Genomic DNA, 27277 nt, shown 5'->3' on the forward strand with positions numbered 1-27277 from the left:
CGGTCGGTGTGAGACGCTGGAAGTGGCGTCGTTGTTGGCGGAAACGTGGTTTGCCCGATAAAATGGCTGCTGCCAGTTTGGCCGTGCTCTGCAGAAAAGTGCCCGCTACAGTCAAAGCTTCCAGATCGTTACTAAGTTCTCAGGCCTCAGCTACCACAGGGTAAGTGATGTGAGAAGTAGACTCGTCCACTTCTCCAACTTTGGATCCTGTGTGTTTGCGGAGAGGCTGAGAACAAGTCAGGGATGGAAAGTCTCCCGAGTTGGCTGAGACCGAACCCACCTCTTTGCGGAGTGAGTGACCTTGGAGAAGTCGCCCACTTTCGATTGTTTCCTGTCCTTCCTCAAATATTTTGTTGTCACCTGCTGTGGACCAGGTAGTACAAGGAGTCTGTACCTGCGCAGTATTTTTGTTGAATTAAACCTAGAGGTATAGAAGCATCCTGTTTGCGTGGTGCGTTGTGAAAAACTTCACTGAATAGCCTTTGACTGTGGAACTGAGAGCTGTGTCAGGTTTGGATGAATAAAAGAGAAGAGGCCATTGTACTTCCACAATCTGTCACAAAGAGATTGTTCAGTAAATGTTGAGTGAATAAATGAAAGGGGCCAAATGATCCGAAAGTCGCCCTGCAGGCATGAGAAAAGGATAATCCTGTACGTGGTGTTTATTATATCTGGAAAGACGGCTTAACCAATCATTTTTCCTTTGGGTGTATGGTTTCCTCCCCTTAATTGGCTTTTGTCTATCATGAGTTGAATTTTATAAGTAGTAGGGTGTGTCAGATTTTTTTTTAAAAAGGAAGTAATGAAGGTGCTTTTGAATCAAGCAGTTACTGAGCATGTTATTTGTTACTCTAACCTCACAGATGAGCAAATTTTTTTTCATTTTGCGGAGATTCAGAGGTTGTAACTTGTTCAAGGTGGCAAACTTGGATCGCTTGTCTCTTCCATCTCATCCTTTTTCCTTAAGAATTAATTTTTAGATTTTTTATTATTATTATAAAGTTATATCTGTTCATTTAAAGACACTTTGGAAAACGGGTAAAGTATATTGAAGAAGAAAGTAAAAATTGTATTTCTATCCCTGAGAGATAAACAGATTTCCTTCATTCTTTTTAACTTTGCATATATATATTAATGCATGTAACTTTCAAACAAAATCAGAATCGTATTAATTAATATATATGGGTTTTTGTACTCGTTGCTTACCCAACTTTTATTTTTAAAGTTATCAAACCAATAGAAAAGTTTTAAAAGTAGTACAAAGAATAACCATCTATTCTTCACCTATACTAACCAATCCTTTGCAGTTTGTCACATGTATATCTCTTTATACCCATGCCTTTTTTCCTGAACTCTTTGAGGTATGTCAGAATCACAAACACTATGACATTTCAGCTCATATCTCCTAAGAACATAAACACTGTCTTAATAACTGCAATACTACAGTGATCACACTGGGGAATTTAGTATCTACACACTATTACTGCCCTACAGTACCTAGCATATAGTCCAAATTCAAATGTCCTCAGTTGTTCTGGTTAATTTCTTTTTTTTCTTTCTTAATTTTTTATTCAGATCCAACCAACAATTGTTTATTGCATCACCTGTCATGTCTTTCTAGTCTTCTTTAATCCAGAACAGTTCCTTTTTTTCTTCTTCATGACACTAACATTTTTTTTAAGATCAGCTTTTTTAGAATATTCCTCCATTTGGATTTGTCTGGTCATTTCCTTTATGGTTAGGTTCAGGTTAAATTTTTTTGGTAGGAATACAACACTTGTGATACAGTGCACTGTTGTGTTCTAAATTATTTCTCCAGGTCATTAAATATTCTTTAAAAACATTATTAATAATTTCTTTAACCATTCCCTGGTTGCACATTTATGTTATCAATGTTTTGATATCATAAAGAATGCTTTAATAGACAATTTATCAATTCCTTTCATTGAACTTTCTAAACATGGAATTACTGGATCAAAGGAGGAAGCATTGAGGCCTCTATTCCAAGAATAACCTTCAGAATGTTTTTCTGCTTATATAACCACTAGCAATGTATGAATGACCTAAAAATGTTACTTTAAAGTATAATTATGTCAATATATTAATCTCTGACATTCACTTCTAAAGCATTTTATAAGTTTATTGTTTCCTGTGAAGAAACACTAATATACTTTTTTAACATTGTAGATGAAGAAATTATTCTGTCTATTGCTTATAAAATCCAAATGTAAAACTTTAATCACTTCTTTATATATATGTTCAGTTACAGGTTTTCTCTAAGTCTGTTACCTAAGAATACACCAAATACCAAGTCTTTTCAACAGTGTAGATTACTTCATACCACGTTGTCAAGGAAAGGACTGGAAGAATTTTTTGATGACCCAAAGAATTGGGGAGAAGAAAAAGTAAAATCTGGTAGTATATTTGTGTTCACTGATATTAAATATATCTGTTGTACCCTTTCATTTTGGGACTGTTTATCCATTTAGGTGTTTCCTTTTCTGATTCCCTTTGGGAGTATCTATTAGAGAAAATTAAAAGGGCAGTGTAATAGTAGAGTTCATTGTTCCTTGGCGGGTTGTCAAAACATTTAGAAGAGGAGTAGGTCGAAATTAATTAAAGGGAGGTTTGGGATTTGTTTCACATTTCATTTTTTTAACGATAACTGAAAATTAATTTATAATGATATAAAGTATTTTGACACTAGAATGTGAAAATGCATTCTGTACCAATAGTAACATTTTTTGAATGCTATTGCCAGCTATATTTTCTTATGTTTCCTAATTTAACCCCAATATAATCCTAATTATATATTACACTATAATATAATAGAGCTATTACACATTTTTTGATAAGACAACAGGTTTAGTGAGGTTAAGTAGCTTGCCAGAGGGCATATAGCTAGAAAATTATTTCATGTTATAAATTTATCATTTTAACAGGAGCTTCATGGACCTGTCAGCAATTAAGGAACAAAAGTAATGAAGATTTGCATAAACTTTGGTAAGTACAGTGAGTACATTAACATGTAGGTTTGTGAAGTAGTAACAGGATAACAGGTATAAACTCCACATGTTTCTCATGTAAGGAATTGAGTAAAGTGATTTGTCCTACAGTACTGTGGATGATAAGTACTGGAACATTAAAGACTTTATAAATAATGGCAGGTTAAATTACATTAAGACAAATGAATTAGAGTTCTCAAGTAGTTGGGAGTTTAGAATTTTACTTTACTATAACTGCTACCAGTCATACTAGCACCTTTATACCAACAATTTCAGTAAACTAATAAAAATGAAGTAGAGAAGAATTGGTCACATTTTGGGCTTCCTCATTATTATTACCTTTTATTATTATTATTCCTTCTTATTACTCCCTTATGACCTCCTTATTACCTTTTGTGTCATATGGAATCTTCAGCTTATTTGCTTTGGGGAAGTGTGTTGGAGTTAACTGTAGTTACTGTATAAAATTTGAAATTAAATATAGTCACTGTATATAATAGATTTATTGATGTGATACAGTAAGAAATATATACTTGGTCTTAGTCCATATTTCCTTGAAACACAGCTCCTAAATCCCTTGGAATTTCGTGACTGATAGGAGTGTCTTTTGTTCTAATTAGGCAACTCTTAGAGTCTATAGGTAGCTTCAGGATAGAGGCTGTTTGCTAGAAAGACCAAGACATGATTAGAAGGTAGAGCTTTCAGCCACACCACCACCTCCACCTCTGGGAAGGGGACAGGGTGTAGAGACTGAGTTCAGTCACCAGTGGCCAGTGATTTAATCAGTCATGCCTACTCAATGAAACCTTCATGAAAAGTCCTGAACAACTGGGTTTGAAGAGCTTCCAAGTTGGTAAGTGTATGGAGATGATGGGAGGGTGGCACACTCTGAGAAGGCACGAAAGCTCTGCGCCTTTACCACATATCCTTCCCTTTGCCTCTCTTCCAGTTAGCTGCTCCTGAGTTGTGTCCTTTATAAAAATCAGTAATAGTCAATAAAGTCTCTCCTGAGTTCTGTGGGCCTTCTATCGAATTACTGAATTTCAAACCTGAGGAGGTTGGAACCTCCAATTTATAGCTGGTCAGTCAGATGTGTGGCAGGCCTGGAACTTGCTATTAGCATCCCAAGTAGGGGGGTAGTCCTGTGGGACTGAACCCTTAATCTGTGGAATATGGTGCCAATTCCAGGTAGTTAGTGTCAGGGAGTTGAAGTGGTGTTGGAAAAGACAACACATACTTAGTATCAGGAGGGAAAGAATCTCTCTGGAGTCAGAAGTGTTATGTGTAAAACAGCACAGATTCATTAAAGAAAAATGAATCTTAATGGCTGTCTGAAAGCACTGTTACTGTGCGTTATTGGTAAAGGCATAGTTAGGGCTGTTTCAGTATTGACTGTGACTGAGATCAAACAATTGATCTCCTGCCATTCCTTCCCCTGAATGGCCTTCTTTCATAACTAAAAGTACCCCAGTTCCTTTGTCTCATTTTCAGTACCCTCCACATTATTTCCTTTCCTTTCTTTCTGTTCTAATTCTCAATCAGACTTACTCACAAAGCCTCCTCTGACCTCGGCTTTGCCACTTCAGGACCTTTGATTATGTTTGCTTTGGTTTTCTGTCCAGCCTCCCAGGTCCCATCCCCATGAAGCTTTTCTTGATCATCTTAGCTGAAAGAGAAATCTCATCTCTGCCACCTAATTCTTCTGGTACTTGTTGTTTATAGAGCTCAATACACCACATCATTTTGTAGTTTCAGAGGCAGCATAGTGGAGTAAAAATCCAGTGGGTTTCGCATATAGGGAGGCCGTGATTTGAATCTTGAATTAGATGTGTGCCCTAGAATACCTTACTTCTCTCAGCCTTAGTTTCTTCATTCAAAAAGGGGAAATAATATCAACCTCAATGGGTTGTTGTGAGAATTAAATGAGCTCATATTAAGTGCTCAGCACATTGCCTGGCATATAACGTGTACTGAATAAATATTATTGATCTTCCATCTTCTCTCTCCACTTGGAATGTAGGGACTATTGTTTTATGCCTTTTTGTAATTCTGGTGCATAATGCAATATGTGGCATATGGAAAATTTATTGAACAAATTAATAAGAATAGGTATAGCTCTGTTTAAAGGATTATTCTTTGTAATGATATTCTTTATATCGAGATTTCTAAAGGTGCGTTTGAGCACAGATCATTAATTTTAATGTCAAAAGTCACAACTTGATTAGTGCAACCATAGAACAGCACAAAACTTTGTGTTCTTTGATACAGGTATGTCCTACTGAAAGAAAGAAACATGCTTCTGACTCTAGAGCAGGAGGCCAAGCGGCAGAGATTGCCAATGCCTAGTCCGGAGCGGTTAGAAAAGGTAAGATTCGTGGGAGGCTGGAGACAGTTGTGTGAGATAAAAGCTAAAAACATATGGATGTAGTGGTTCCTATATTTCTTAACAGGGAGATTTGTTTTTTTCTATTTCTCCTTGATTTTTAGTAAATTTGCAGAGTTGTGCAACCATTACTACTGTCTTATTTTAGAATATTTCCATCACCCAAAAAAGAAACCTCATGCCCCATCTGCAGTCACTTCCCATTTTGACCTGCAACCTCCAACATGTGTGTGTACATATGTTTTTATTTCTCTTGGATAGTTAACCTAGGAGTGAAATTGCCGGGTCGTATGGTAAATCTGTGTTTAACAATTAAGGAAACAGCCCAGCTGTTTTCTGAAGTACCTATGCCACTACAGATTTCTGGTTCAGTTTAGTCACTTCCTCACCAACTAGGTCATATTTCTTAATGCATTTTTTTATTATAGTAAAAAACATATAACATAAAAATCTACCATTTTAACCATTTTTAAGTGTAAATAATTCAGTTATGAAGGAGGTTATTCTGACTTAATAAAAATTGACTTATATGACATTTTTCATTTTTTGATAACATGCAATTGCAGAAAAGTTTTAAGAATAGTACAGAGCTGTCTCTCACCCAGATTCCACATGCGTTTCGCCATATTTGCTTTAATCCTTCTCTGCCTCCTTCTCTACGTAAACACATTTTTTTTCCTCAGTTGAAGGTAAGTTATGTACACGGCCCTTTATCTATAAATACTTAAGAGTATATTACCAAACAAAGATATTTTCTTACATAGCCATTGTATAATTTTCAAAATCAGGAAATAAGCATTAATACAATACTATAATCTACAGATCTTAATCAAATTTCATCAGTTATCCCAACAATATCCTCTGTAGCAAAAGAAAATCCTGGTTGCTGCATTTTCAGTTGTTTATCTCTTTAATCTCCTTTAATCTGGATACTCAGTTTTTCTTTGTATTTCATGACATTGACAGTTTTGAAGAGTATCGGCCAGTTTGGGATTGTATGTTGTTACTCATGATAATCATGATGATTGGCAGGAATATCAAAGAAACGATGCTGTATTCTTCACAGTGCATCTTAACAGAAGGCACAGGATGTTGATTTTGTTACAGATGTTAGCATTAATAATTTGGTTAGTGTGGTGTCTGCTGTATAGTTACTAAATATTCTTCGTGTTGAGTTGTAAATACCCTGTAACTCCTCAAGCTCCTCAAACAAAATCTCCACTCACTGGTTTTAGCATCTACTGATGATTCTTGTCTGAATCTGTTATTACTATGATCTTGCTAAATGGTGATTTTCTAATCCCATCCTTTATTCTCCATTATTGGTTAGTTTTCTTCTATAAGGAAGGGCTTTCTTTTCTCACCATATCTTTCTTCCTACCTTCCTTGCTTGCTTTCTTCCACCCATAACCAGTGTGGACTCACGGATTCCAATTTTATTCCATGAGTTATAATCCTTTAATATCAGAATCCCAGATTTGACCAGTGCGGGTTCGTTCAGGCTGGCCCCTGTGTACTCATCATTCTGTGATGAGACATACAAAGCAAGATGTTTTGGATATGTCTTTTTGCCTGCCGCTAGCTCTGGAATTGGCCACTTCTCAGGGAGCTTGGATTCTTTTCAATGGAGAATGGTATATTTGGAAACTAAGATCTGGGTAGTAGGTGTCTTCATTGCTACATAACATTTGTAATGTACAGTGATTTTATTTTCAGGTATATTTGCTAACTCTGCTCTTAAAGGAAAGTTACATTTTAGAGACTCTTTTAAAGTGCACTAGTTGTTTATAAATAACACATTGTTTATTTAATGAAGAAGATTTTGCTAGAATGGTACTGTTCTAAAATTTTTCTAAACCTTAGTAATAGAAAATTCCCTCTCCCTGCTTTAACAATTGTATTTCAGAGGTGAACTTCAGCTTAGTAGGTCACATGTACTACACTTTCTTAATTAGTAGAATCAAAATAATAAAAGTTTTCTTTACATAAAGTGACCATGATTTTTTTAAATACCTCAGATATAAGCATTTTTTTTTCAGTGTTTGGTAACTTACTAAGGAAAATTTATCAAGGAAAAATAAAGTGCAATTTAAGATGTAAGTTGAAGATTTGGAACTCTTCGCTCTGAGAAAGTTGTAAACTAGAAAAGAAAGCTCTTTGAGGTTGGCTTATTTTGAATAGGTGTATCCAATTGATAGTTATGATTTTCCTTTTCATCTGTTGGCATGAACATGAATAATTAACTGTTAACTCAGTGAACGTGGTAGCAATTTGTGTTCTGTCTTGGTGAGCTAACAGTAGATTCCCATTGGGAGCCTCAGCCCTCACTATGTTGGTCAAACTCTTTAATTTGTCCGTCAGTCAGCAGCCAGTCTACTAAGTTCCTAAGGTTAGAGAGCTTTGTATTAGGCCCCAATTTGTGTGGTCCCTTCACGCTTCTGTCTTAAAAATAGGATTTGTCATTCTTAGGCATTTTTTATTTCTCGAGGATTTTGTAGTTCATATAGCTGAGAGGAAGTACATGTGGATTCAGCTATTCAGTGTTCCTTTGAGTGACATACAGGATGGCAGAAATGCTGAGAGTGAGCTGAATATACAAGTTATGGTAGTTTATCTAAATTTGTGGCTTTTATATCGCTTTTGGGTCCCACAGCTGCCTAGAGGATTATATTTATAATCTAATCAGCCCCTCCATTATTTTGAGGATTCTTACAAGAAACAAATGTATATATATATATATATATATATAGTATTTCATACCTGTTATGATACTCAATGATAATACACATAACCATCTAAAAATGCCTTCCACTGTTTAGAACTATGAAAAAATTTAGCTCTTCTACCATTATAATCTTCAACATAGAAACATTTATTTATAAACAAATACATGTTCTACCAATATATTATTATATACATTATAAAACAAAATAGAAAATGTTAAAGATAAAAGTAAACAGAATTCTAGTAGTATCTTCTTGCATATTGATGGATCTTTAGAGATTAGCACAGGCAAAAGTAGTCTAATTACACTTCGCAGATAGGTACTGTTTTTTTTACAAATTGAAGGTTTGTGGTAACCCTGCATGGAGCAAATCTGTCACTGTCATTTTTCCAACCATATTTGTTCACTTCATGACTTTGTGATACATTTTGGTATTTCCCGCAATATTTCACTTTTTCATTATTATTTTATTTGTTATGGTGACCTTTGATGTTACTGTTGTAACTGTTTTGGGGAACCATGAACCTTGCCCATATAAGACAGCAAACTTAACCAACAACTACCATGTGTCAACTGCTCCACTGACTGGCCATTCCCCATCTCTCTCCCTTTCCTCAAGCCTCGCTATTCCCTGAGATACAACAGCATTGACTTTAGGTGAATTAATAACCCTACAGTGGACTCTAAATATTCAAGTGAAGAAGAGTCACATGTTTTTAAATAAAGAGCAAGCAACAATTAAGCTTAGTGGGGAAGGCATGTCAAGTGAAAGCCGAGACAGGCTGAAAGCCGGGCCTCTTGCATGAGTTAGCCAAGTTGTGAGTGCAAGGGAAAAGTTACTGAAGGAAATTAAAAGTGCTCCACCAGTGAACACATGAATGATAAAGTGAAACAGCCTCATTGCTGACATGGAGAGTGTTTTAATGGTCTGCATGGAAGATCACACCAGCCACAACATTCCCTTAAGTCAAAACAAAGCCCTAACTCTAACTCTGCGAAGGCTGAGAAAAGTGAAGGAGCTGCAGAAGAAGAGTGTGAAGCTAGCAGAGATTGGTTCATTAGGTTTAAGGAAAGAAGCTGTTTCTATAACATGAAAGTACAAGGTGAAGTATCAAATGCTAATGTGGAAGCTGCAGCAAGTTACCCTGAAAATCTATTTAACTGTAACAAGCCTGGATGATGGAGTGTTTTTTTATAATGTGGTTTACTGAATTGTTTAAGCCCACTGTGGAGACCTATTCCTCAGAAAAAAATATTAATTTAAAAATATTGACACAAGGTCATTGACAGTACACTTGGTCACCCAGGAGCTCTGATGGAGATGGACAAAGAGATTAATGTTGTTTTCATGCCTGCTAATACAACATCCATTCTGCAGTCTATGGATCAAAAAGTCATTTCAACTTTCAGGTCTTAACTCTTTATGAGTTACATATAGTTAAAGCTACAGCTGCCATAGATAGTGATTCCTCTGATGGATCCAGGCAGAGGGAGTAAATTGAAAGCTTTCTGGAAAGTATTCACATCCTACATGCCATCAAGAACATTTGTAATTCATGAGAAAAGGTCAAAATAACCAACATGAGCAGGAGTTTGGAAGAAGTTGATTCCAACCCTCATGGATGACAATGAGGGTTCAAGATTTCAGTGGAAAAAGCAACTATAGATGTGGTGGAAATAGCAAGAGAACTAGACTTAGAGGTGGAGCCTGAAGATGTGACTGAATTACTACAATCTCATGATAAAACTTGAGCGGATGAGGAGCTGATTTTTACGGATGAGCAAAGAAGTGGTTTCTTGAAATGGAATCTACTCCTGGTGAATATGCAGTAAAAATTGTTGAAACGAGAACTACAGAGTATTTAGAATATTACATAAACATAGTTGATAAGGCTACCAGTTGGGCTTAAGAGGATTGACTCCAGTTTGAAAGTTCTTTAGTGGGTAAAGTGCTTTCAAACAGCATTGCATGCAACAGAGAAATCATTGGTGAATGGAGATCAATCATTGTGGCAAACTTCATTTTTGTCCTGTTTTAATAAATTGCCAGTCACTCAAGCCTTCAGCAACCACAATCCTGATGAGTCAGCAGCCATCAACACTGGGGCAAGACCCTCCACCAGCAAAAAGAGCGTGACTGGCTGAAAGCTCAGGTGATGATTTGCAATTTTTAGCAATAGTGTTTTTTTTTTAATCAAGGTATTATTGATATATACTCTTACGAAGGTTTCACATGAAAAAACAATGTGGTAACTACATTTACCCACATTATCAAGTTTCCACCCATACCCCAGTACAGTCACTGTCTGTCAGTGTACTAAGATGCCACAGATTCACTATTTGCCTTCTCTGTGCTACACTGTCTTCCCCGTGACCCTCCACACCATGTGTACTAAACATAATAGCCCTCAATCCCCTTCTCCCTCCTTCCCCACCTGCCCTCCCACACCCCTCCCCTTTGGTAACCGCTAATCCCTTCTTGGAGTATGAGTCTGATGCTGTTTTGTTCCTTTAGTTTTGCTTTGTTGTTATACTCGACAAATGAGGGAAAACATTTGGCACTTGTCTTTCTCCTCCTGGCTTATTTCACTGAGCATAATACCCTCTAGCTCCATCCATGTTGTTGCAAATGGTAGGATTTGTTTCTTTCTTATAGTTGAATAGTATTCCATTGTGTATATGTACCACATCTTCTTTATCCATTCATCTACTGATGGACACTTAGGTTGCTTCCATATCTTGGCTATTGTAAATAGTGCTGTGATAAACAAAGGGGTGCATATGCCTGTTTGAATCTGAGAACTTGTATTCTTTGGGTAAATTCCAAGGAGTGGGATTCCCAGGTCAAATGGTATTTGTTTGGTTTTTTGAGGAATCTCCATACTGCTTTCCACAATGGTTGAACTAGCTTACAGTCCCACCAGCAGTGTAGGAGGGTTCCCCTTTCTCCGCATCCTCGCCAGCATTTGTTGTTCTTAGTCTTTTCAATGCTGGCCATCCTAACTGGTGTGAGGTGATATCTCATTGTGGTTTTAATTTGCATTTCCCTGATGATTAGTGATGTGGAGCATCGTTTCATGTGTCTGTTGGCCATCTCAATTTCTTCTTTGGAGAATTGTCTCTTCATATCCTTCGCTCATTTTTTAATCGGGTTGTTTGCTTTTTGGGTGTTGAGGCATGTGAGTTCTTTATATATTTTGGATGTTAACCCCTTGTCGGATAAGTCGTTTACAAATATATTCTCTCATACTGTAGGATGCCTTTTTGTTCTGTTGGTGTCCTTTGTCGTACAGAAGCTTTTTAGCTTGATGTGGTCCCACTTGTTCATTTTTGCTTTTGTTTCCCTTGCCCAAGGAGATGCATTCTGGAAAAAGTTGCACATGTTTATATTCAGGAGATTTTTGCCTATGTTGCCTTTTAAGAGTTTTATGGTTTCATGACTTACATTCAGGTCTTTGATCCATTAGCAATAGTGTTTTTAATTAAGGTATGTCCATTGCTTTTAGGCAAAATGCTGTTGTTGCACACTTAAGAGATTACAGTATAGTGTAAACACAACTTTTATATGTGTTGGGTAACCCAAAAAATTCATTTGACTCACTTCTTTATGACATTGCTTTGTTGTTGTGCTCTGGACTTGACCCGCAGTGTCTCTGAGGTGGCCTATATCAGGACAGACTGATGGCCCATTCCCTATCATAGCAATGGCTGCCATGCAGGTCACAGTACCTGTGTCTGCATATTAGGGACACACTGATTACCTGAGGCCAAAATACAGGTTTTAATATTTAAAGGTAACAAACTTACCACTTCATAATAGATCATTGAGTTTTGAAATGCCTGAGTCAAATTAGGTCTCCAGAAGGAATCTATGCAAGTATATGCCACTCCAAACAAAACTAATATATGGATTATAGATTTAAACTTTAAAAAATTACAGGAAGTGATATTACATAAACTGATACATGCATATGTGTGTGAAAAAGTTTTAGGAAACGCTTGACTGAATGGTTCTTTGACAGAAAATATTCATTGCAGGTTTTCTGTAGCACAGTGTTGGTATGTTCTCTTTTTTGGTATGCTGTTGTAGGTGAGTGTTGAAATTATACCTTCTGATTCTCTTCCCAGGTAGTAGATTCCATGGATGCATTAGATAAAGTTGTCCAGGAAAGAGAAGATGCCCTAAGACTTCTTCAGACTGGTCAAGAAAAAGCTAGACCTGGTGCTTGGAGAAGAGACATCTTTGGAAGAATCATCTGGTACATAGTTTACATTGTGGCTTTGCTAAGAAGAAAGGGGAAGTCCCATGTCTCATTCCCCTGTCCAATATCTTTTAAGAAAACTCTCAGCATCTTAAGTATATTACAAATGTACCTAATACAGAGGTCCCCAAATCCCATTGGAATTCCAGGATATGAATGAAGGCAGCTTCATCTGGCTTCCCATTTCCATGATTCATTTCTTTTAGCAGTGGTTCTTAATTTTATGAGAATCATATGATCTTTTGAGAATTGAAGAGTTATAGATCCTTTCCCCAGAAAAATGTATATGTGCACAAAAAACTTCAGAAGGTTATAAATTCCATGAAGCTTATTTTAGGACACACGCCTGTCTTTGCCTATTAAGAATGTGGAATTATTAAAAAATGTTCTCAAAGAATAAGTCCACATGAACCAGTGTCATTGTGTGCCCACTGATGTTAGGATAAGCACTAGTCCAAATCATGAAACAGTTTATTTTCATTACATCTTTCTACCCATCGTGACATCTTCTTCCCTGTGCCCAATCCCACAGTCCTGTCAGACCTTGGGAAAGGATTTCTTCATAAGCTTTCACACTGAAGTATAAGTAATTGAGAAGACCCAGTGTATTTTGTTTCTTCCAGGGGTTTATTTACATTTGGGTTGAACTGCCAAAAGGAAATATCCTTAGTAGAATTTTAAACATCAGTCAGCAAAGTAAGGAAGGCATTTTGGGTGATTCAAGACGTTCTATATTCTTGGAATTGCACCACGTAATAGCGCTTACTCATTTGGTAGTTCTTTTAATGGAGTTTGTGGTAATGAGGCTGCTTGGAGCCAAATTTATGGGAGTAGCTGTGTTGTCTGTAATCGTGTGATCCATACAGGAAAGAAATTGCCAAAACAACTGACTAAAAGCTTTGATTTTTATTTTATTTTCTAATTTAATTAATACAGTTGTAGTCAGTTAGGATAGGGTGAGGATAGGGGAGAAAAATCTATTTGCAAAACCTGTAAAAGTGCTATTGTCTTCAAGGTTTTTTAGAATTTTGCCTTTTAACTTTTCCAGAGCTAAAGAAAGTAGTGAAAAAGTCAATCATACCATCTTTCCACTGTAGCTTATTAACTCAAACATTATGATTCCAGTCTTTTCCCCAATTTTCTGTTGCATGTTATTTAAGATAGCTTTTGAATGCAGAGCTCCTTCTTAAAAACATTACATCTAATTTTTTTTTCTGTGAAAACATATTTGGCAGTGATGTCAGGGATTACTTTTTGGCTGTGAGAAATAATGGTAGACCCTACCCCTGATGAAACAAAGGATATAAAATACTGTTATCTATTCTGCTCAAAGTGGTAGTCCCTATCTCTTCTGGGACTGTCAAGTTATATATTAAAAGCCAAAATTACAAAGATACTGGAACTTAGTCTTATAATCCTACAGATTAACTCTGGAGGCCTAGAAAAGATAAGTTCAATGCCTGAAATTAATTCTTCTGTTATCTTTTTTAATTTTTTTAAATTTTGGTATCATTACTCCACAATTAGATGAGGAACATTATGTTTACTAGACTCTTCCCGTCACCAAGTTCCTTCAACATTCCCAATTGCAGACATTGCCCATCAGCGTAGGAAGATGTAGAATCACCACTTGTCTTCTCTGTGTTGCAGAGCCCTCCCAATGCCCCCACACACACATTATACATGCTAATCATAATGCCCCCTTTCTTTTTTCCAACCCCTCATCCCTCCCTTCCCACCTGTTCTCCCCAGTCCTTCTCCCTTTGGTAATGTTAGTCCATTTTTGGGTTCTGTGAGTCTGCTACTGTTTTATTCCTTCAGTTTTTCCTTTGTTCTTATACTCCACAGATGAGTGAAATCATCTGATACTTGTCTTTCTCCGCCTGGCTTATTTCACTGAGCATAATACCCTCTAGCTCCATCCATGTTGTTGCAAATGGTAGGATTTGTTTTCTTCTAATGGCTGAATAATATTCCATTGTGTATATGTACCACATCTTCTTTATCCATTCATCTACTGATGGACACTTAGGTTGCTTCCATTTCTTGGCTGTTGTAAATAGTGCTGTGATGAACATAGGGGTGCATTTGTCTTTTTCAAACTGGGTTGCTGCGTTCTTAGGGTAAATTCCTAGGAGTGGAATTCCTAGGTCAAATGGTATTTCTATTTTGAGTTTCTTGAGGAACCTCCATACTGCTTTCCGCAATTGTTGAACACGTTTACATTCCCACCAGCAGTGTAGGAGGGTTCCCCTTTTTCCACATCCTTGCCAACATTTGTTGTTGTTTGTCTTTTGGATGGTGGCAGTCCTTACTGGTGTGAGGTGATATCTCATTGTGGTATTAATTTGCATTTCTCTGATGACTAGTGATGTGGAGCATCTTTTCATGTGTCTGTTAGCCATCTCAATTTCTTCTTTGGAGAACTGTCTGTTCAGCTCCTCTGACCATTTTTTAATTGGATTATTTGCTTTTTGTTTGTTGAGGTGCCTGGGCTCTTTATATATATTTTTTGGATGTCAACCCTTTATCAGATCTGTCATTTATGAATATATTCTCCCATACTGTAGGATGCCTTTTGGTTCTATTGGTGGTGTCCTTTGCTGTACAGAAGCTTTTCAATTTGATGTAGTCCCACTTACTCATTTTTGCTTTTGTTTCCCTTTCCTGGGGAGATATGTTCATGAAGAAGTCACTCATGTTTATGTCAAAGAGATTTTTGCCTATGTTTTTTTCTAAGAGTTTTATGGTTTCATGACTTACATTCAGGTCTTTGATCCACTTCGAATTTACTTTTGTGTATGGGGTTAGATAGTGATCCAGTTTCATTCTCTTACATGTAGCTGTCCAGTTTTGCCAACACCAGCCGTTGAAGAGGCTGTCATTTCACCATTGTATGTCCATGGCTCCTTTATCATATATTAATTGACCATATATGTTTGGGTTAATATCTGGACTCTATTCTGTTCCACTGGTCTGTGGGTCTGTTCTTCTTCCTGTACCAAATTGTCTTGATTACTGTGGCTTTGTAGTAGAACTTAAAATTGGGAAGTGAGATTCCCCCCTGCTTTAATCTTCCTTCTCAGGATTGCTTTAGCTATTTGGGGTCTTTTTTGGTTCCATATGAATTTTTAAATTATTTCTTCCAGTTCGTTGAAGAATGCTGTTGGTATTTTGATAGGCCTTGCATTGAACCTGTAGACTGCTTTAGGCAGGATGGCCATTTTGACAATATTCTTCCTAGCCAAGAGCATGGGATGAGTTTCTATTTGTTAGTGACCTCTTTAATTTCTCTTAAGAGTGTCTTGTAGTTTTCAGGGTATAGGTCTTTCACTTCCTTGGTTAGGTTTAGTCCTAGGTATTTTATTTTTTTTGATGCAATTGTGAATGGAATTGTTTTCCTGATTTCTCCTTCTGCTAGCTCATCCTTAGTGTATAGGAAAGCAGCAGATTTGTGTGTATTAATTTTGTATCATGCAACTTTGCTGAATTCAGATATTCTAGTAGTTTTGGGGTGGAGTCTTTAGGGTTTTTTATGTACAATATCGTGTCTTCTGCAAATAGTGACAGTTTGACTTCTTCTTTATCAGTCTGGATGCCTTGTATTTCTTTGTTTTGTCTGATTGCCGTGGCTAGGACTTTCAATATTATGTTGAATAACAGTGGGGAGCGTGGGCATCCCTGGAGAGTGGGCATCCCTGTCTTGTTCCTGATCTCAGAGGAAAAGCTTTTAGCTTCTCGCTGTTAAGTATGATGTTGGCTGTGGGTTTGTCATATACAGCCTTTATTATGTTGAGGTACTTGCCCTCTATACCCATTTTGTTGAGAGTTTTTATCATTGAATGGATGCTGAATTTTGTCAAATGCTTTTTCAGCGTCTATGGAGATGATCATGTGGTTTTTGTCCTTTCTGTTGATGTGGATGATGTTGATGGATTTTCGAATGTTGTACCATCGTACCATCCTTGCATCCCTGAGATGAATCCCACTTGATTGTGGTGTATGATACTCTTGATGTATTTTTGAATTCGGTTTGCTAATATTTTGTTGAGTATTTTTGCATCTATGTTCATCAGGGATATTGGTTGGTAATTTTCTTTTTTGGTGGGGTCTTTGCCTGGTTTTGGTATTAGAGTGATGCTGGCTTCATAGAATGAGTTTGGAAGTATTCCCTCCTCTTCTATTTTTTTGAAAACTTTAAGGAGAATGGGTATTATGTCTTCTCTATATGTCTGATAAAATTCAGCGGTGAATCCATCTGGTCCAGGAGTTTTGTTCTTGGGTAGATTTTTGATTACCGATTCAATTTTCTTTGCTGGTAATTGGTCTGTTTAGATTTTCTGTTTCTTCCTTAGTCTTGGTAGGTTGTATTTCTCTAGGAAGTTGTCCATTTCTTCTAGGTTTTCCAGCTTAGTAGCATATAGATTTTCATAGTATTCTCTAATAATTTCTTGTATTTCTGTGGGGTCCGTTGTGATTTTTCCTTTCTCATTTCTGATTCTGTTAATGTGTGTTGATTCTCTTTTTCTCTTAATAAGTCTGGTTAGGGGCCTATTTTGTTTATTTTCTCAACCAGTTCTTGGTTTCATTGATTGTTTTCTATTGTTTTATTCTTCTCAATTTTATTTATTTCTTCTCTGATCTTTATTATGTCCCTCCTTCTGGTGACATTGGGCCTCATTTGTTCTTCTTTCTCCAGTTTCAATAATTGTGACTTTAGACTATTCATTTGGGATTGTTCTTCCTTCTTTAAATAGGCCTGGATTACTATATACTTTCCTCTTAGAACTGCCTTCGCTGTGTCTCACAGAAGTTGTGGCTTTGTGCTGTTGTTGTCATTTGTCTCCATATATTGCTTGATCTCTTTTTTAATTTGGTCATTGATCCATTGATTATTTAGGAGCATGTTGTTAAGCCTCCATGTGTTTGTGAGCCTTTTTGTTTTCTTTGTACAATTTATTTCTAGTTTTATGCCTCTGTGGTCTGAGAAGTTGGTTGGTAGAATATCAGTCTTTTTGAATTTACTGAGGCTCTTTTTGTGGCCTAGTATGTGGTCTGTTCTGGAAAATGTTCCACGTGCTCTTGAGAAGAATGTGTATCCTGCTGCTTTTGGGTGTAGAGTTCTGTAGATGTCTATTAGGTCCATCTGTTCTAGTGTGTTGTTCAGTGCCTCTGTGTCCTTAACTTATTTTCTGTCTGGTGGATCTGTCCTTTGGAGTGAGTGGTGCGTTGAAGTCTCCTAGAAAGAATGCATTGCATTCTATTTCCTCCTTTAATTCTGTTAATATTTGTTTCACATATGTTGGTGCTCCTGTGTTGGGTGCATATATATTTATAATGGTTATATCCTCTTGTTGGACTGACTCCTTTATGATTATGTAATGTCCTTCTTTATCTCTTGTTACTTTCTTTGTTTTGAAGTCTATTCTGTCTGATACTAGTACTGCAACACCTGCTTTTTCTCCCTATTGTTTGCATGAAATATCTTTTTCCATCCCTTGACTTTTAGTCTGTGTATGTCTTTGGGTTTGAGGTGAGTCTCTTGTAAGCAGCATATAGATGGGTCTTGCTTTTTTATCCATTTTATTGCTCTGCATCTTTTGATTGGTACATTCAGTCCATTTACATGTAGGGTGATTATAGAAAGATATGTACTTATTGCCATTGGAGACTTTAGGTTCATGGTTACCAAAGGTTCAAGGGTAGCTTCTTATCTAACCATCTAACTTAACTCTCTTATTAAGTTACTGTAAACACAGTCTGATGATTCTTTATTTCTCTCCTGTCTTATTCCTCGTCCACTATTCTTTATATTTTAGGTGTTTTATTCTGTACTCTTTTATGTTTCCTTTGATTGCTTTTGTGAGTAGTTGATTTTATTTTATGCCTTTAGTTAGTATTTGGCTGGTCTGCTTTCTTTGTTGTGATTTTATTTTCTCTGTTAACATCTATTTAGCATTAGGACTGCTTCCATCTAGAGCAGTACCTTTAAAATATCCTGTAGAGGTGGTTTGTGGGAGCCAAATTCCCTCAACTTTTGCTTGTCTGGTAATATTTTAATCCCTCCTTCATATTTAAATGATAGTCATGCTGGATACAGTATTCTTGGTTCAAGGCCCTTCTGTTCATTGCATTAAATATATCATGCCATTCTCTTCTGGCCTGTAAGGTTTCTGTTGAGAAGTCTGATGATAGCCTGATGGGTTTTCCTTTATAGGTGACCTTTTTTCTCTCTCTGGCTGCCTTTAATACTCTGTCCTTGTCTTTGATCTTTGCCATTTTAATTATTATATGTCTTGGTGTTGTCCTCCTCGGGTCCCTTGTGTTGGGAGTTCTGTGGGCTTCCATGGTCTGAGAGACTATTTCCTCCCCCAGTTTGGGGAAGTTTTCAGCAATTATTTCTTCAAAGACAGTTTCTATTCCTTTTTCTCTCTTCTTCTTCTTCTGGTACTCCTACAATGCGAATATTTTTCCGTTTGGTCACACAGATCTCTCAATATTCTTTCATTCCTGGAGATCCTTTTTCTCTCTCTGCCTCAGCTTCTCTGTGTTCCTGTTCTCAGATTTCTATTCCATTCATGGCCTCTTGCACTTCATCCAGTCTGCTCTTAAGTCCTTCCAGAGATTTACTTCTGTATTCTCCCTCCCAACTTGATCCTTTAGCTCTTGCATATTTCTCTGCAGCTCCATCAGCATGGTTATTACCTTTATTTTGAATTCTTTTTCAGGAAGATTGGTTAAATATATCTCCCCAGGCCCTCTCTTCAGGGTTGTCTGGGTCATTTTAGGGTTGTCTGGGTCATTGTGGACTGGACCAAATTCTTCTGCCTTTTCATGGCGATAGAGGTAGCTGTAGGCAGGTAGCGTGTGTGTCAGCTCTGAGAACAAGGTCCTTTCCTGCTTGTTGGTCACGTTGCCCTTCTCCGCTGCCTGTGTTAGTTACCCGCACACCTGGCACAGCCTCCGGATTAATCCCCTAAGCTGCCGTGGGTGGAGTTGCCTTCAGAGTAGCCCAGAGCCCTGCAGGGAGTGGCAGGCGCGCCGGGTGTGCTCTCCTGCAAGAATGGTGCCCCTTCACGCCTTGCTCTGGTTTCACTCTGCCTGTGTCGGACAGCTGTGCATTGGTGGTGGCCTCTGGGTCTGGCCCAGGTGGCTGCACTCCGGGAGGAGATTCTGGGTGGTTGCTGTTGGTGCAGCCACTCCCTGGCTGCTCTGCTGCTACGTGTGCATGCACGGCCGCTCCCTGGCTGCTCAGCCACTGCGTGCCCATGGGGCCACTCTCTGGCTGCTCGGCTGTTTCGGCGGGGCTGTGCAGGAGGGGGAACGACTGGCAGGCTGTTTATCTCCGTGAGGGGCCTCAGGGCTGCATTGCCTCCCAGGGGGTTGGGGCACCTGAAGTTTCCTGGGATTCCCAGCTGCTGGGCTGAGTGTGCTGGGACACTTCCATCCAGCTGTGCGGCTCCTGTCCCTTTAAGACTTTCAAAAAGCACTCGCTTTTCTGTTGTCCCAGGGGAGCTGGCTCCAGGCACCTGCTCGCAGATTTTACTTTTCCGTTTCTCTGATATCCAGCACACCATGCAGTGTGTGTCTGCCCTCCTGATGCAGACCATCAGAGCTGGTTATTTAGCAGTCCTGTTCTTCCACTTCCTCCCTGCTCTGACTCCTTTCTCCCCCCCAGGGAGCTAGGGTCGGGGAAGCGCTTGGGTCCCACTGGGCCACGGCTTGTATCTTACCCCCTTTGTAAGATACTGAGTTCTCGCAGATGTAAATGTAGCCTGGCTGTTGTACTGTATCCTCTGGTCTCTCTTATAGGAATAGTTGTATTTGTTGTATTTTCAAAAATATATATGGTTTCCGGAGGAGATTTCTGCTGCCCTACTCACACCACCATCTTGGCTTCTCTCCACACTCACTAATTAACTGATCCATGACAATACAAGCACCATGATAGCAGAAAGTATATTTTGTTCCATGCTATAGTCCAAGCCTCTAGTATTGTTCTGTCACATAGACGGCATTCTGTAAGTGGTGAGTGGATGAATGAATGAATCCCTAATACCTGAGGAATCCCGGAGCTGGCGGACACAGGCCCAACTCCCCACGCCCCCCATGTAGCACAGTGCAGGCTGAGGCATGGGCGCCACTAATGTCAGCAGCAGTGATGCTTACTGTTACCTTTTAAATTGAAATATTTTCAAATAAATGTTATAGTATGAATTCACAATTTTCTTCCCCCCCCCACTCAACATTTTTTAGTTTTAATTATGTTGCTGTAAATACAGATAATCTATATTGGTTGGTGCAATTTATTTAATTTGAAAAACAAAACATACATATACATGTAATATCAAATTACATATATATCAAATTATATATATATATACACATTTAAGAGTGATCTGAAGGAAACATTGCAGAATATTAACATCTGCACTTTTGCAGTGGGTTCATACATGTCATGTATATAATCTGTGCTTAGTTCTCTTAAGTTTGTAATTTAAAACAAAATTTAAAAATCTTCAGGTTGATTACATCTCATTTAAAATATGTTTAGTCCAAAGAAAGCTAAGACTGTAAAAAGTGAAAATGCTTTCTGTAAGGTGATACTTTTTTACTCTCTTTGCAGGCATAGATTCAAGCAGTGGCCTATACCTTGGTACCTAAATAAAAGGTATAATAGGAAACGATTCTTTGCAATGCCCTATGTGGAACGTTTTGTCAGGTGAGCACAAGTACCCTGAATGGTGAGACATATCTTTATATCAGATGACATGGGTTATATTTTTACATAAGTAATACATGTTCTTTGTGCGAAAAAAATAGAAAAATCAGGTAAAAACAGAAATTAGTTTTATGTAATATCACCATCAGAAGTACCTGTTAACATTCTCTTGTATATCCTTTCAAAAGTTTTATTGCCTTTCTGTTCATCAGTCTGTATGTTAGTAGATGGTTAAATCCTTCTGTAATGTTAGAGGGAAAATCTAAGTACTTCAATTGCATAAAATGTAAGCTCATGTTATTGCCAGGTTGATGAAATGAAAAGTGGCTAGGGTATATGGAAGGCAAACAGTGACTCTGTGGCATCTGACTACACTGATGGACAGTGACTGCATTGGGATATGGGTGGGGACTTGATAATATGGGTAAATGTAGTAACCTCATTGTTTTTTCATGTGAAACCTTCATAAGACTGTATATTAATAATACCTTAATTAAAAAAAGCAAAAAAAAAGTGGCTAGGGTGAGGAGAGAAGCCTGTTGAATTAGATCTGAGTTCATATTATCCTGCAGAATGGTGATTTCCAAATACTTTCTGCAGCACAATTTTTCTGCATCAAGTTTATTATTGAATAGGAAGAACCAGGGCTTCTGTTACAGTAAAGGAGTGAAGTGGTCCCATGAGGCCCCCAGCTAATAATTATAAAAATGAAATAAGATTTTGAGAAACAGCTATTTTAAGACACTGAGTCCATATCCAAAAACAGAAACCAAAGAATTTCATCCCCAAACTGCAATTGGAATAGAAAAGAACTGCAAGTTTGTGGTTTCCTGGGCAAGGGTGCCACTCAGCTTCCATGTTTATGGCTGCAGAAAGACACCAAGTGGGAAATTGTGGGGTTCCTGGCTAAAAGGTGCCAGAGAACATAATTCAAGGCAGGGAAGCAACTAGAAATCTAAAGGGGAAATAAATAGAGGCAGCACAAATAGCACAGCTTTTAACAACTGCCTTAGATAAAACAGCCTACTTTTGGCAAGAGATCTTTAATAACTGATCCCCACCCCCACAATACTTGTTTCCATACCAGAAAAAAAGTTTTTAAAAACAACTTAAACAGGAATGAACTATATCTTTAAGCTAAGCTTTAAGATGTTTTGGTATACTTTAGAATCACAGTTTATGTGTTTCATCTTCTCCAACAAACCAGTTACCTCTCATTTCCAGTTTTGTATCTGTTATGTTGTAATTTATATAAGAAATGTGTATTTGATCTTTGGCCCAGTTCTTGGCACAGAGCTCTAAAAAACCTTGGGATTTCCTAGGAGAGAAAGCCCCCTACAAAGGTCTTTTGTTGTTAATGAAAACTTGGGAAGTGTGTTAGGATGGAGGCTTGTTGCCAGGGGAGCCAGTCTTGATTAGACTGGAAATTTTCAGTCCCATTCCCGAAATCAAATCAACTGCCAGCAGCCAATGATTTAAGCAGTCTTGCCTGTGAAATGAAGGTACGTAAAACCCCCCAAAAAAAGGGTTAGAGCTTCTGGTTTGGTGAACACGTGGAGTTTTGAGGAGAGTGGCCACCTTAAAGCTGGGAAGCTCTGCATCCTTTCCTTTCTTTACCTTGCACTATGGATTGCTTCCATCTGCCTGTACCTGACTTACATCTTTTACAGTAAACCAGTCATCTAGTGAGTTAGTGGGTTTTCTGAGTTCTGTGAGCTGCTTAGAACATTAATCAAACCCATGGAAGGGGTCATGAGAACCTCTGATTTATAGCCAGTGTGTCAGAAGTACAGGTAACCATAACCACCTGGACATGTGAATGGTGGGTGAAGTCCAAAGAAGGGGTCATGGGAACTTCCTATCTGTAGCAAGTTGGTCAGAAGCACAGAGGATCGTCTGGTGCTACCTCCAGGTAGTATGTATCAGTACTGAGTTGAGTTCTTAGACATCTTGCTGCTGTCTGAGAATGACTTGGTGGTGGTGTGAGACCCACCAGCACCCTACCCCACTGAAGAATTGGGTCCAGAACTTCTTTCTGTATAATAGATTCAGTCAACCTTGACTGATAGTTTTACTATAAATAAAAGTCAATTCTACCAATCCAGTAGTAATTAATATACTAAGAGTTGGAAAGCATTTTACTGAAAGCAAAATATTTACAGAATTTCTTCCTGAGAAATGTCTCTGGGATCTGTCCTTCAACCCCCACTATCTCTGCCCTAGTGTGTTCCTTCAAATTGGATTATTGAACATCATTTTATTCCAGTCCATTCCAGTATTGCTTCTTGGCCAATTCTTCCTCAAACCTTTTTAATCACATTAGTGCTGTTCAAAAACATATTGTCCACAGAATAGAATCCAAACCTTCCCACCCAGTTTTCACAATTGAATCTTAGCTATTTAGCCTTCATCAAAGTCAAACTATCCCTCCTTGTTTCCAAAACATATTTTGCTCATTCTCCCTTCTTTTGCTGTTCCTGTTCCTATAGCTTTGAAATCTCTCCTACTCACATCTTAAGGCCCAGATCACACGCTGAACTGAACAAATCTAACTCTACTAGCTGTTTTTTCCTCTAAGCCTAATGCCATTTGATTCTTTTGTCCAGTCACATAATGTGAAGTTATAAATACAACTTTTTAAATAATACATGATAATTTATGAATCCAATGTCACTTTTATATGCCTTATTCATGTTTTAATTTGAAACTACCTTTTTGGCTTTAGCTTTACTTTCAGAGAGTGCATAATAATCTTTTGAATATGAATGCCAAACCTTTATTCTTTTATATGGATTTATTTTTTGTAAATGGCCAGAATATAGTTGGAGCAACAATTGACAAATAGAATGGGTAGTCTGATTTCAACATTTAATCTTCATACTTACTTAAAGCAATTTGTTTTTTCTTTGTATACATATCTTTGTCCTTATCCAAATGTAACTCTTCAGATGTTTGCGATCTTCCTCATAAAGTTTTCCCCAGATTAATAAAAATATCCTGTAAATACCAACTTCAATACAATATGAGGCTTAGCATCCATAATTTATCATTTGCAATTTTGATGATTTTTAAGTGAACCTAGACGTTAACATAATTTAGCTGAGGCACAAATACCTCATTCCCTGGGATGCTTGCTGGGAAAACAAACTCAGAGAATCGTGAGTCTTAACTAGCACCTAAGCATCATGTCTTAGCATGGCTTCATTCTCTCTGCTGCAGGGGAAGTGATAAAGTAGACAGAATGCCATCTGAAGTTAGGGAATTCCTAAAAGTCTCAGGATGTATAAGTATCTAATATGCTCAATAAAATTAGTGTTTCTTAAATTAAGGGAGACACATAGCCCAGTTTGTTACAGGCTCAAAAAATCTACATTCTTTTTCATAGGTGTGTCAGATTAGAGATGCTTTTGATTTTGTGTTTATCTTTGACTTGTGTAAGTTTAGTGATTATTCAAGCTTAATAATATATGCAACGTACCTAATATGGAGACTGGCATGATTGAAGCCTTTAACTGATTTGGACATATTTTGATAGTACTGAATGACAGGGGATTTTTGTATAAATTGCTGTTACCCTTTTATTATTCTAGACTGAGATGTGAGAAAAAAGCCCGCATCGAAGCAAGGAAGAAAAGTTTAGAAAAAAAGAAAGAAAAATATCTTCAGGAAAAGTTTCCACATCTTTCTCAAGCCCAGAAGTCAAGTCTTGTCTCAGATGTCTGAATTCTTAATTTACCATTTTGTTTTTCTTGGATAAGAGTGTATACAAAAGTAAATATAAAGTGGTTATAAAGAAATTGTTTTTTAGCAAATGACTACCAACTGTCTTTAAGTGTTAATATGGCATGCTAATTCTGGAAGTGGTCATGCTTCTGCCAAATTATTTTAAAAATTAGGCATAAAGTTCGGATTAAATTTCCATTTTATAAATTCTGACATCTAAGCACACTATCACCTATATATTAGAGTGGAAAAGTGAAGTCAACTGCTATAGCAAAGGCAGTAAGGTAGCTTCTGGAATTCAGGTAACATTTTTACTACTACTGTTAACAGGATATGAAGGGGTATGGATATTATTGTTAATAAACAGTAAGTACTTCCACTCAAAATAATAATACATTTAGTACTTAAAGTAGCAAGTCACAACACATAACAGTCCAAAAAAATATTTTTGGAATGGCTAGTAGATTTTATTTAATTTTGCAAGCCTAAGGTAAAAAAGCATAGGCAATAAGTTTTACTATCTATAAAAAGCAATTCTACCAATCCACTGGTAATTAATATACTAAAAGAGTTGGAAAGCATTTTACTGAAAGCAAAATATTTAGAGAAAATAGACATTTATACAAAATTATAAAATGCTTATAATAAGAATAAGTGCATTTCAAGGAAAGCACAAACTTATTTTAATTTATAGAGCCAGTTAAAACCTTAAAAAATTTAAGTGGAAATTGAAATATGCAAAAATGTATAAACATTCTACAAAAGATGGTCATTCTTTTCCTGAGTTTACTAAAGCTATGAAACGTAGGGTGACACAGGAAGGTGGAGGTTTGGGAACTCTTCAAGGACATTTCCTTTCTACACACTGCTTCCCTCCTTCTTCATATTCTTGTTTGGAAATCCACATCTGTTGAAAGGTGCCCTATGAAATGGGAAGAAAAATTATATAATTGTGCCTTTTTATCAGGAAATAATTTTTCTTATAATAGCCTTATTTTCACAACTGCTAATATTTGAAGAACCCTAAACCCCTCTCCCAGAATAGAACTCCACTACTCCCTTACTTCTGCCCTCCTCTGGAACACCCAAAGATGAATTTAGTCTTGCCCAAGGGTAGAAAGAACAGTAAATTTCTCTCTACCACCTGTTACACTGTTATGAGGATCTAGGAAATTGCTGTGAAAGGAAGATGGAGGAGGGTTTAGGTAGTTTGGTGCCAAACAGAATAGTAGAAACTGGTGCAACAATAGAAATTGTTAGAAGGCTTGATCCTAGCACAGCATTCAAGAGATGTCCTACCACTTGATAAATGGTAACATTTAGAACTCAAAAGTGTTCATCAGAACTAGGATAAAGATTTGCAGGTACACACGACAGTACACAAGTATTATACCAAATAAATAAACATAGAAGGTGAAAGGAGGAAGGAACCTGCACTACATTAATAGTAAGACACGTAAGCAGGAGAAATCCATTCCCTGTGATTAACCTCTATTCAGGTGGATTCATACTGGGTTACCAGCTTTAATCTAAGATCTATTAAAAGACAGGAAATAGAACATATACAAGAAATATATAAATGGAATTATACACATGTACTAGCTTAAAATGTTTAGCCTAAGTACTTCATGACATTTACTTTGGCTTCTCTGAGGTGAATAGGAAATTCTCCCAGTCCAGGGTGCAGCTAAGTACAAGGACTTTTTCTCTTGATTCAAGGTAGACACCAGTCTAAAGCAACAAGCCAAACCCAGCACCATGACTTCACCATTTGCTCCAAGAACCAAGCCAGACCTTGACCTCACGAATAGGTCAGGGAGCAACCAGAACCCAGAATGATTTAATTTTAAATGTGCTGCAGGTAAGACCTGACCAGTGCTAATGGGAGTATTATAAGAAGATCCATGAATAAATCAACAGATTCCCACCTCTGAGAGGGGAAATGAGGCTGCGGCTGACAAATAATCCACTGTTATTAATGAAGCATTTTATTATGCTAGAACATGTAAAACTGGTATTGGTTCCTTTACTCATTTGGCAGTTGAAAAATGTAAAAATAAACTGGAATTTTTAGCTTTTTTTTTATTTACTAAATTTAATATTTTCAGGGGTAAATTTAAGTTAAATCATTCAATAAATCAGTCTTTATAAAAATTAAATATAAGGGAGAAGAACAGTGTGAGAAGTGAGGCAGAAACCTCCCAAAATCACATAAAACACGAAACTACAGCAAATACAACTAACCCTGAAAAAGCAACCCAAAGACTGCAGAACAGGCTGCCTACATCTGGAGAAAAGAGAACTCACAAGAAAGGGTAAAGTAGCAAAGCCATGATCAGGTGGGACTGAAGCCCTCCACCAACCCAGCCCACAGGTGAGAGGAAGAGAAATGGAGTGGGGAGGGAGTTGAAGCCCAGGACTGCTGAATACCCAGCCCTGGAGATCTGCTCTGGGAGC

The 27277-nt window shown here is 37.5% G+C and overlaps 2 protein-coding genes across 5 annotated transcripts in view; one reads left to right on the forward strand and one right to left on the reverse strand.

Annotated features, from left to right (window-relative positions):
• The first annotated feature begins 3 nt into the window (after positions 1-3).
• On the forward strand, positions 4-24913 carry MRPL47 (mitochondrial ribosomal protein L47). Of its 3 annotated transcripts, none has more exons than XM_037003410.2 (7): positions 4-160; positions 2264-2415; positions 2943-3003; positions 5274-5370; positions 12242-12372; positions 21002-21097; positions 24688-24913. In XM_037003410.2, exons 1-7 carry the CDS (start codon positions 63-65, stop codon positions 24818-24820), a joined length of 768 nt encoding a protein of 255 aa, XP_036859305.2. In that variant the 5' UTR covers positions 4-62; the 3' UTR covers positions 24821-24913. The 3 variants fall into 3 exon arrangements, with proteins under 3 accessions (XP_036859305.2, XP_036859301.2, XP_073088134.1); XM_037003406.2 differs by having other exon boundaries at positions 160-374; XM_073232033.1 differs by lacking the exon at positions 4-160 and having other exon boundaries at positions 2348-2414.
• Positions 24914-25397: 484 nt separating this feature from the next.
• ACTL6A (actin like 6A) overlaps positions 25398-27277 on the reverse strand; it is a 39958-nt gene continuing 38078 nt past the window's right edge. For both annotated transcript variants that reach the window (XM_073232032.1, XM_073232031.1), the window contains exon 14: positions 25398-25742. In XM_073232032.1, the coding sequence (XP_073088133.1) occupies positions 25662-25742 (81 nt within the window). In that variant the 3' untranslated portion in view covers positions 25398-25661. The remainder of the gene's footprint in view (positions 25743-27277) is intronic.

This window comes from Manis javanica, chromosome 3, assembly GCF_040802235.1.
Source record: "Manis javanica isolate MJ-LG chromosome 3, MJ_LKY, whole genome shotgun sequence".
NCBI classification, from domain to species: Eukaryota; Metazoa; Chordata; class Mammalia; order Pholidota; family Manidae; genus Manis; species Manis javanica.